The sequence below is a fragment of the Peromyscus leucopus genome, chromosome 23, assembly GCF_004664715.2.
Source record: "Peromyscus leucopus breed LL Stock chromosome 23, UCI_PerLeu_2.1, whole genome shotgun sequence".
NCBI lineage: Eukaryota > Metazoa > Chordata > Mammalia > Rodentia > Cricetidae > Peromyscus > Peromyscus leucopus.
The window spans coordinates 13,471,159-13,482,475 of NC_051082.1; the positions used below are offsets into that span (position 1 = coordinate 13,471,159).

At 54.6% G+C, this 11,317-nt stretch overlaps 1 protein-coding gene across 2 annotated transcripts in view; it reads left to right on the top strand.

Moving 5' to 3' along the window:
• Positions 1 to 11,317, top strand: part of Hvcn1 (hydrogen voltage gated channel 1) — a 32,826-nt gene that overhangs the window by 19,724 nt on the left and 1,785 nt on the right. For both annotated transcript variants that reach the window (XM_028885764.2, XM_037198687.1), the window contains 4 exons: positions 2,919 to 3,188; positions 7,457 to 7,561; positions 8,747 to 8,978; positions 10,995 to 11,107. In XM_028885764.2, the coding sequence (XP_028741597.1) occupies positions 2,919 to 3,188; positions 7,457 to 7,561; positions 8,747 to 8,978; positions 10,995 to 11,107 (720 nt within the window). The remainder of the gene's footprint in view (positions 1 to 2,918; positions 3,189 to 7,456; positions 7,562 to 8,746; positions 8,979 to 10,994; positions 11,108 to 11,317) is intronic.

Below are 11,317 nucleotides of genomic sequence, written 5' to 3' on the forward strand. Positions count from 1 at the left end.
GGGGCACTGTTCAGGGTACAGCTGTACAAGATAGCAGACATCTTACTTGTCCCAGAGCTGAGAGCAAAGTGGGGCGGGGGGGGGGGGGGGGCAGAGAATCCACAGGCAAGTGCCATGTCATCACGGTGTCTCAGCTGCAGGGAAACACAGCCTGACAGCAGCCAGAGAGTCCACCCCACCCCAACCAAGGCAGCTCCCCTCAGGCAAAGCCAGATAGGATGTAGTAGGAGACATCCCCAAATGAGCCTGAGCAAAGCAAATCCCAGCACTCAGGAGGCAGAGGCAGGCGGATCTCTGTGAGTTCAAGGACAGCCTGGTCTGCAGAGCAAGTTCCAGGACAGCCAGGGCTACACAGAGAAACTTTGTCTCAAAAGCCGAATAATAAACAAACAAACAAATAAACAAACAAACTGCCGGGCAGTGGTGGCACATGCCTTTAATCCAAGCACTCGGGAGGCAGAGCCAGGTGGATCATTGTGAGTTCGAGGCCAGCCTGGGCTACCAAGTGAGTTCCAGGAAAGGTGCAAAGCTACACAGAGAAACCCTGTCTAGAAAAACCAAAACCAAAAAAAACAAAAACAAAAACAAAACAAAAAACAAACTTTAAGTTTAAAAATTAACTTACTAATTTTCTTGAAGAATTCCCTTTTTTTAATGGAACCGTAAGGTGATGTGTGGGAGTGTGTGTGTGATATCTGTGGGTATCAGCATGCGTGTGCAGAGGTCAGAGGACAACCTGGGAATCAGTTCTCGCCTTCCACCGCTTGTGTACCTGCTGGGTGTGTCTACCTTGCTCAAAATCATAAGTTCCCGCTGGGTACAGTGGCTCATGTCTGTAATCTCAGCACTCAGAGGCAGAGGCAGGTGAGTTTCAGGACAGCCAGAAATACACAGAGAAACCCTGTCTCAAAAAAAGAAAGACAAAAGAAGAAAGGAGTCATAAGGTGATTTTGAGGTTCAGTAGAGAGTCTGGAATGAGTGAAGAGCGTTAATATGTTGGAACTCAGGGTCACAACACGTGGCCCAAAGTGAACACTGTTTTGTGTTCTTAACACTCTTTTGAAATGTCTTCAGGAAAACATGTGTGCAGGTGAACTTTGCTTTTGTGGGTGGCATTGAAGTCTCCCAAGGCTCAGTCAGCAAGAGAGGCAGCCTGGATCCCAGGGGGCAGGGCTTCTTTATCTTCTTATCTCCTATTAATTTCCCGCCTCTCTTTCCTGCCTCAACATAACTTCAATGCCGCAATAAAGAGAAGCCTTCCCAGGAGCATGAATGACGGGAAGGACACCAGCAAGAGGGACTGTGGAGAACCACAGGAGAGCTTTTAGGCAAAGGCCTGCCACGGGCTCATTGTATGTTAGTTAGTTCTCTGTAGTTCCCTACAGAAGGGGGCGGTGGCAGGAGGCTGCTGCCTTACTGCAGGCAGAGATGGACGGGAATGATGTTGGGACCAGAGATGCCGTGAGTGGGTTCTGTTCGGATCGGAGTCCAGGGGCAGAACCTTCAGAACTGCCTGTGTGGATTACACGCTTTAGTGGTTAACTCCGAGTCACCAACGATGCCTTGATGTCACATTAAGGAAAGGAAGAAAAGTACTTCCCCTTCGAGTCTTAGCCAAGAGTGAGTCCAGATTTGAATTCCTCCACTACATGTTCCTCTGCGGGAACCTGTGCATGCCTGATGGAGGCTGTCTTGGGAGTTTGTCCCTGAGTGTGACTGTGTGTAAGGGTGCCTTTTGTGTATCTGTCGGGTGACTGTGTCTGTCCCCCACAAAGCGTCCCTCTGTCTTTATTGAGCAGCACTGGAAGCCATCACACAGGGGAGGGATGGGGTACTTGACAGGGATCTTACCCCAGACTCTGCAAGGATCACGTCACCCCGACTGACCCAGACAACTATAGCAATACGAACAATGGTTTACGAACCGACTTTCATAAACGGATATCCACTTTAGAAGGTGGCTTCACCCTCTGTATTTGCTGCTTTCAGCAAATGGCACACACGCACTGTTCTGGGGCAGGGGCAGTGAAGAGTACATGATTTAAGATTACAGCTCTCTGTTAGCTTAGGCTGTAAAAGTTGGTTACACAGGAAGTCCAAAGCAAATAAGGTTGGTTGCCACATTTTTTTTTTTCTCGAGACAGGGTTTCTCTGTGTAGCCCTGGGCATCCTGGAACTCACTCTGTAGCCCAGGCTGGCCTCGAACTCACAGAGATCCTCCTGAGTGCTGGGATTAAAGGTGGCCGCCGCCGCCGCCGCCGCCGCCGCCACCACCACCACCACCACCACCACCTGGCTCTCAACATTGTTCTCTTAGAGGTAGATTAAACAGGCTGAGTACACAGCGGGATAGCCTTATTCTTGGTTTTTTTTTTTTTTTTTTTTTTTTTTTTTTTTTTTTTTTGATAGGGTCTTACTATGTAGCCTGGGCTGGCCTTGAACTCCTCATCCTCCTTGCCTCTACCCCTCAAGCGCTGGGATTACAGGTGTGTGCCATGCTGGCTAATCCTGGGAGAACTCCCCTTTCCACCAGCCTGGCCAGGCCTGGCCAGCGTCTGTGATTTCTCTGTGAAACTGGACTTTTACTTTTGGATGCTTCCTCCCCGGCCCTCACCCGCTCTCAATTTCTCTGTGTGTGCAGGGCTCTTCTCGTATCTACACGTGGGCCTCCTGATGAGACCGGGCTGTAGTTGGTGACTGCCCGTCAGACCGCAAGGACATGTCTGGTGGGATTGGGGTTTCCTGTTGCCTCATATACAGAGATACTAGATTCTAAAAATAAGTGCCCCCCCCCCCCGCAACCTGACTTTTTTTGACCTGGGCTAGGGTACTCTGAGCACCCTAGGGCCCGGTTGGGGCCCCCACTCTCCATCACAGCTATGGGATCCTCAAGGGCTTGCTCTATCCCGCCCCTCCAGGTCACTCGCAGAGCCAAGGTGGCTCCTGCCAAGAGGATGAGCAGGTTCCTGAAGCACTTCACCGTGGTCGGGGACGACTACCACACGTGGAACATCAACTACAAGAAGTGGGAGAACGAGGAGGAGGAGGAGGAGCCGGCCCCCACCCCAGCGGAGGGGGAAGGCAGTGCCGTGGGCGCCGATGCCGAGGCTGGCCCTGTCCCCGCACCCAGGCCGACCCTGGACTTCAGGAACAGGCTGAGGAAGCTCTTCACCTCCCACAGGTTTCAGGTAGGAGGCTGACGTCACCGGGTCTACCAAGGTGGGAGCCCCCCCCCACACTTCTGCCGTGGCCACCCACCGGTGCATCCTACCACATGCCATGCTCCGTGGTCCGACCTGTATTGACGGTGGGGGAGGGGAGGTAATAAAGCGAGGGAAGGTTAAAGGTCCTTCGGTGGCCCGTCCCTCCGGATGGCGATGGCTTGGGCGGGACCAAGGAGGACATGTGGGGACGCACGCTGCAACTTTGCAAACAGGACTTGAGTGACAAGCCAGACAGGGGAGGTCCCAGGAGTGTGTGTGATGCCAGGTAGCCGAACCGTCCAGAATGCTCGCAGCAGCCGGGGAGACAGATGGGAGGCCGTGGGAGGGAGGAAAGGATGGCGGGGGTGGCTGCTTGAGAGAGATGGGATTTCCTCTCGGGGCGGGGGTGGGAACACACTGGAACCAGCCCGCGGTGGCGGCTCTACAGCCTGGCGACGGTTCCCGCTGCCACAGAGCTTGATGGCAACCTATGAATGGTTACTTCACACTAGTCATTTTCACGTTTGTGTGTATACTCCACGTACACTGTGAGAGAGGCAGTCATTCTAACAGAGCGCCTGCTTCTGGACAAGGTCATGTGGGTTCCCTGCCTCAAAAATCTCAGACCCTTCCTTATGGAGCGGTAACAGAAACACGGGGGGGCTGGGGGATGGCTGAGTGGGTACAGTGCTTGTTGTGAAGCATGAAGACCCGAGTTTGGTTCCCCAGCGCCCAGGGCATGGCAGTCAGCACTGGGGGGCACAGACAGGCGGCTCCTTGGGGCTCTCTGGCCACTTGGTGAGCCCCAGGTTCCATGAGAGAGTTAGGGTGGAGAGTAACTGAAGACACTAACATGGACCTCTGGCTTGTGTGTGTGTGTGTGTGTGTGTGTGTGTGCGCGCGCGCGCGCGCGCGCGCTCCACACACATGCCTGGCTCACTGTTAACCTCTCTCCAGATGCTGCCATAGGGAGAGGTAAGGGACTTCCTGGATGAGCTCTGGGGGGGACCATCTATCCCAACCTTGTGAAAGGCAATTTTTGAAAAAAGACTTATTATTTTATTTATGTATGTGTGTGCCTCCACAAGTTTATGTCCATCCACCATTTGTATGCAGGAGCCCTCAGAGGCTAGAGGGTGTCCGATCCCTGGAGCTGGAGTTACAGGTGATTGTGAGTCACCTGATATGGGTCCTAGGAACTGAACCTAGGTCCTCTGCAAGAGCAGCAAGCATCCTTTTTTGTTTGTTTGTTTGTTTGAGACAGGGTTTCTCTGTGTAGTTCTGCACCTTTCCTGGAACTCACTCTGCAGCCCAGGCTGGCCTCGAACTCACAGAGATCCGCCTGCCTCTGCCTCCCGAGTGTGCATGCGCCAGCATCACCCTGAGGTAGCAAGCTGGTGTCTAGAAGCATGGCTGCTCCAGGAAAATGCAAGAGACCAAGGGCGTGGGAACAATCACAGCTCCTGGTGGGTCCAGTCCCACAGGGAGGCACTTTGGGGATGCCACTCTGGGCATCAGAGCTCAAGTCCCTGCTGGAAGTAGGGAGCAGCGCCTCACTCTTCACTGACACTGTTCTCAGGGGGGTGGCGGGGGTGGTGGTGGGGGCGGGGGTGGTGGATTACACTGGTCTTTCCCCCACACACACACTTAAGGGAAGCCCACAACCCAGCATCCCTTGCGTTCTGCCAGCCCCTCTGTGGCTGCGGCAGGAAACATGGTATTATGCTGTTGGGGTTGAAATCCAAACCTGCAATTTCAGAGCAAACAGAGGGAGCCAGCTTCCTTCCAGCTGTAAAGGGAGCCCCAGACCTACCCCCTCTGCATGTCCCTGCCTCTGGAAGGGGCTCAGCCCGCCACTCAGCCCGCCGGCCTTGGGTCTGACTCTCAGGCTGGAAAAAAAAGAGGACTACCATGAAGGCATCCCCTGAGGGGACAGTGTCTATGTATTGTAGATGGCAGCAAGCTGGATGTGACGGTCTGGAGTGGCGGGAATGTCCAATGCCGCTTAGCATGGCTACAGGGTCCCCTGTAGCGGGGCAGGGATGAGGTCTAAGAGTCTGGACAGGGACTGGGAGTCAAGAGATCCATGGTGACTGTCTCCTGACATTCACGGTTGAGCGTGGGGGTGGAAGGGCATGTTTCAGGCAGGGGACTGAGTTGCTCACGGGCCTGGGATGAAAGGAGACTGTGGCCTACTGAGTGGGGGAGTGGAGGAGGGGTACAAGGTTCCTTGGCTAAAGCAACAAGGTTATTCGACGAGGCAGGCAGGGGCTGCTGTGGACGGGCTAGGGAGCGGGGACATGACCAGATACGTTCAGGATTTTGGATGGAAGCCAGATGGGACGGGAGCAGGGGACAGCGGTTCAGGAGTCTTGCTCTCTGATGGTAGGATCTGCGAGACAGTGACAGAGCATGCTGTCCCTCGTCACGAGATGGACATGGATGAGTCGGCCTCCGGGGAAGGCGATGTGAGATGGGTCTGGCACTTTGACCTTGATGCAGGGGCGGCCAGAGCTGAGGCTTTGGTTCCAGTGCGCCCCACAGGGCAGGATCTGGGTTAGCAAAGGGATGTGACTCCCCTCCCACAGAAATCAGCCGAGTAGAGGGGCAGATTTGAGGTTTGGGGGAATCAGTTCATAGAGGCCAAGCATTAAGATCCATCTTTGTCTTTTCTTGGTCTCTCTCTTTCTTACTTCTAACTTCAGGTGACAGTCACATGATATACAATTAATCTTTTTTTGTTGTGTTTTCTGAGACAAGGTTTCTCTGTATAACAGCCCTAGCTGTCCTGGAACTTGCTTGTAGACCAGGCTGGCCTTAAAATCATAGAGACCTGCCTGCCTCTGTCTCCCTAGAGCTAGGATTAAAGGTGTACACCACCACTGCCTGGCTAAAATTATTATTATTATTATTATTATTATTTTGTTTTTTCGAGACAGCGTTTCTCTGTGTAGCTTTGGAGCCTGTCCTGGAACTTGCTCTGTAGACCAGGCTGGCCTCAAACTCACAGAGATCTCTGTCTCTGCCCCCCCCCAAGTGCTGGGATTAAAGGCGTGTGCCACCACTGCCCAGCTAAAATTAATCATTTTAAAGTGAGTATTTCTGTGGTGTGTAGTGCACAGAGTACTGGATAGCTCACCACTAACCAGTTCAGAATATTGTCACTATCCATCCTGCCCTACCACCACCCAGCAGTCTGCATTTTCCCTGTGTTCTGTGATCACATCACAGGTGACCTGAGGGGCTGACTGCACGCAACACAGCATGTTCACAGCTCATCCACACAGTAGCACAGATCCATGCTTCATGCCTTTTGGTGGTGTGTGTGGTGGGCCTGTTCTCAATGCAGTAATGCTTTGGTTTTAGATCATGTGACTTTGCTTATCCCTCTGGTTCTAAAATAAACAAGAATTATAAAAAAAAAAAAAAAAAAAAAAAAAAAAATCCTGGCTGGGAAGATGGCGCTGTCAATAAAGTGCTTGCTTTCCAAGCAAGAGGACCCAAGTTCTGGGGTCCGGAACCCAGGCTTTAACAGAAGACAGAAGAACCTGGCATGGTATCGCTGAAGCTCTGAGACAGGAGAACTCGCTGGCTGGTTAGTCTAGAGAGCCCACTCCAGGGAGAGACCCTGCCTCAAAACATAAGGTCAAGCTGGGCAGTGGCGCACACCTTTAATCTCAGCACTCGTTAGGCAGAGGCAGGCGGAGCTCTGTGAGTTCCAGGCCAGCCTGGTCTATAAAGAGAGTTCCAAGACAGCCAGGGCTACAGAGAAACACCGTCTTGAAAAATCAAACAGAATGGGACTCCTGAGTGCCCTGTGGGGAGCTTGGGAACTCCTCTCCCTTTGGGGTCCACAGTCTTATTCTTGGTCACCCAGTCTGTTTCTCCCGTACCATCTCGCAAAGCAAATGCCACTCCTAACAGGCAAATAGGGTTTTGGTTTTAAGTTTTTTTTTTCTTTTTCTGTGGTTTGCTGTTGCCGGGGTACACACAGAGCAGATACTCATAAGTTATTCAACACACCCCAGCCTTGGGACTCTGAGTTCCAGAAGGGGCCCCCCAAAGGCTGCCTGTCCTCACGGACTGGGGTGGCAGTGTTCTCACCCAGTGGGCGAAGCAAGCTGCTCCCAGAGTGTGACAGGCCCACCCTGCATGGTCAGGGGTGAGGGAGGAGAAGGCAGGGCTTCCTGGAGAGTGGGAGGAGGGGGCAGGGGTCCCATCCTGGGCTCACGTCCTCTGCTCCTCCCCACCAGGTCATCATCATCTGCCTGGTGATCCTGGATTCCCTCCTGGTACTTGCTGAGCTCCTCCTGGATCTGAAGATCATTGAGCCAGACAAGAAAGACTATGCCGTCAAGGTATGCACGTGGTACGGGCACGCACGTGGTACAGGCGCAAAGGTGGTACAGGCACACACGTGTACAGGCACACACGTGGTGCAGGTGCACACCAGCCCCACCCAAGCCATGCATGCACCCGCTCAGGTCCACAGGCAGCCAGGGCATACATAGGGCCCTGCGGATGGGGTCACTATCTGCGGGCGGGGATGGTGTCGACCGAGTCACCGGACGCTGCTCGGTGCACGTGAATGAGTCCATCCTCCTCCTGCTCTTTTGTTTCCCGGGGGCATGCCTTACTGTGGTGTGTTACAATCAATCTTACACCCTTTGTCCTCAGTGTGGTCACTGTGAGCCTCAGTAAGGCGGGCTACATGTCCCTTTGACATGACCGCGGGAGCTGGAGTATGCCCTTGCTTCCCGGCTTCCTTAGAAAGAAACTGGGAACTCTTCAGGTACCACTAGTCTTTACCGCCGCCTCAGGGAGTGTGTGACTCTCCCCCAGGCCTCAGCAGTGGAGTAACAGTTACAGGAGGTACCACCGTCTGTCTAGCAGGTTCATTCATTCATTCATTCATTCATAGACAGGGTTTCTCTGTATAGCCTTGGCCATCCTGGAACTCGATTTGTAGCCCAGGCTGGCCTCAAACTCAGAGATCCACCTGCCTCTGCCTCCCAAGTGCAGGGATTAAAGGTGTGTGCCTTTTTTTGGACACTGACATTGTCCCCTCCACACAGTTCTGCCCACAGTACTGCAGTGACCGGCCAATGTGCCTGCCCATCCATAGGCTCTGTTCCTCGCAGTGGGGTGGCTGGGCCAGAGGACACTGAGGGCTGGGGTTGTTGTTCTCTCCGGCACTGGAAAGCAAAGCCCCGGCCTTGCGTGTGCTGTGAAAGCGCTCAGGACAGAGTGGGGCCGGCCGCAGCCCGTCTCTATGGCTAGTTTAGCCAGTTTCACTCTGTGGCCCAGGCAGGCCTTGAACCCTTGCTCTTCCTGCCTCCGCTTCCCAAGCACTGGGTTGACAGCCAGGCCTGGCCAGCGATGTTCAAGTCTGGCATTGCCTCATTATCCTCCATGGGTGGAAGCCTTGTCTGTGATGGGGACCAGCACTGAGTCCTCTCTGGCACCAGGCTGGTGTGCTTGGGGTTGGCAGTGGTGGCCAGGGACTGCCCCGTGATGGCTCCTGGCCCGCTCTGTCCCCGCAGGCCTTCCACTACATGAGCTTTGCCATCCTGGTCTTCTTCATGTTGGAGATTTTCTTGAAGATCTATGTCTTCCGCCTGGAGTTCTTCCACCACAAGTTTGAGATCCTGGACGCCATCGTGGTGGTGGTGTCCTTTGTCCTCGACCTCGTCCTCTTCTTTAAAGAGCACCAGTTTGAAGCTCTGGGCCTGCTGATCCTGCTGCGGCTCTGGCGGGTGGCCCGGATCATCAACGGTGCGTCTCCCATGCTCCTAGGCTGCGGGGAGGTGAGGGGTGGGGGTGGGCGCTGTGGTGGGTACCAAGGTGGCAATACAGTCACCAGACGCCCAGGATCTCATACCCGCTTTCTGTCATGGCTGCTGCCTCCTTGGAATCTGGAGAAAGGTAGATGGTAATATTTGGTGACGAGCTGCCACCTCTGGCTGAGGACCATGATTGCTCCCAAATCGTCTCACACTCTGGCCATGTTTTCATGGTTACCAGAAGGTAGCTATGAGCCGGGCAGTGGTGGCACACGCCTTTAATCCCAGCACTCGGGAGGCAGAGCCAGGCGGATCTCTGTGAGTTCAAGGCCAGCCTGGCCTACAAAGTGAGTTCCAGGAAAGGCGCAAAGCTACACAGAGAAACCCTGTCTCGAAACAAAAAACAAAAAAACAGAAGGTAGCTATGGACGTACGGGACTCTTGCCCCGGGCAGCACAGGAGGATGGCATCCTCCAGAAGGGAGGCAGGTGGCTGAGCAGTGCTCTGTGCTGACTGCCCAACCCCAGGGGCCCCTCGTGGAGCTTCCAGTTTCCGTGAGTGACCACTGTTGCTGACCCTTGTTACCGTCCCCTGGCTTCTGGCTCTGGAGAGGACACTCGGGGGAATCTGGGCTTCTGCGGGGCCATGGCTGCCGGCGGGTGAAGCCTTCAGTCTTCCAAAGAATTACTACAGTCACTTCCCAGGCTCTGTGGCCCTCAGCAGTTTTGCTGCCGAGAACCTGGGGCGTCCTCAGGGGATCGAGGTAGTCAGCTAGGCTTGGGAAGGCTGAGGTGAGGGAGTGCCAGTGACCTCGGGGGCTCTGGCTGGCCACCTCCTGTCCCCCGCCCACTCAGTTCCCCAGGGGCCCCAGGTAAAGAGGGCTGCTGCGGCCTGGGGCTGCAGGTGGTCGCGGCTCAGCCAGCTTAGCTCTGGGCAGAAGAGAAAAGCATACGAGGGACACTCCTTTGTGTCGTGTGGAGACGGAGGTGACAAGCTGGTGACACACGGGGTTTACACGGATTAATCAAAAAGACAGAGGTAAAAGGTTTATTAAATACACCACAGTGCAGCCACAGTGAGTGGGCTGCTGATGGGGCGCCCTGGCTGAGGGGCTGGCAGCCTCACGGTGCAGCCGGGGCAGGTGCCCTCGTGGGCCTTATCTGGGCTTGTATCTGAGGGGCAGCACTGGTGTTTCTTGAGACTGGCCATGTGGTCCGGAGCTGTGGGTCACTGGAGGTGAGCAAGGCACCCCAAGTTAGCAGATCACGTGCCAACCAGTCACGGCCAACTCCAGCATAGGGGTCCCTGCTTTAACTTTTGGCCTTTTCGTCTCCACACTCTGGACTCTGCCCAGGGAAGGCAAGCAGCTCCCAGTTACTGCTGGGGACACTTGTCCTTGGGGAATGGGAACACAGGGGTCTGCAGAGACTGCCATGGGGGCCACAGGGAAATACTACCTAACTGCGTACTCTCTGGCTCAGAAATGACAATCTTGAACCAGGCGGTGGTGGCGCACGCCTTTAATCCCAGCACTCGGGAGGCAGAGGCAGGCGGATCTCTGTGAGTTCGAGGCCAGCCTGGGCTACAGAGCGAGATCCAAGACAGGCTCCAAAACTACACAGAGAAACCCTGTCTTGGAAAAAAAGAAAGAAAGAAAGAAATGGCAATCTTGCCCTCCTGGCTGAGGCTGCCAGTGACAGTTGTCGCTGGGGTCCCAAGTACATACAGGAATTAGCACACAAGTCTTGGGGCTGACAAGAGGGCTCAGTCAGTAGAGACACTTGCCACTAAGCTTGATGACCTGCGTTCAAGCCCTAGGATCCACATGACAAAGGCAAAGAACTGACTCCCACAGTTGTCCTCTGATGTCCACGAGTACCCCCCCTCTTTCTTTCTCTCTCTCTCTCTCTCTCTCTCACACACACACACACACACACACACACACACACACACACACACACAGTTAAAACAAGCTGTTGCACCGTCACGACCCCCTCCTCCCTTCCAGGCATCATCATCTCGGTGAAGACGCGCTCGGAACGGCAGATCTTAAGGTTAAAGCAGATAAACATTCAACTGGCCACCAAGATCCAGCACCTGGAATTCAGCTGCTCTGAGAAGGTGAGGCTCGGGGACCGGTTCCACTGCCGTCCTCTCCAGCCCACGACTGCCCGTGCTTCGGTGGCCCACAGCCCTGCCTGCTGCCCCCTTCCCAGTCTTTCTGGCTTACGCAGCGGCTCCTGGAGCCAGGCCCAGTCCCTCCTCAGGGCATCTTGTTCTGTGTCACTGCCCAGGGCCCCTCCTGGGAACGGCTCCCCTCAGCAGCCAGAA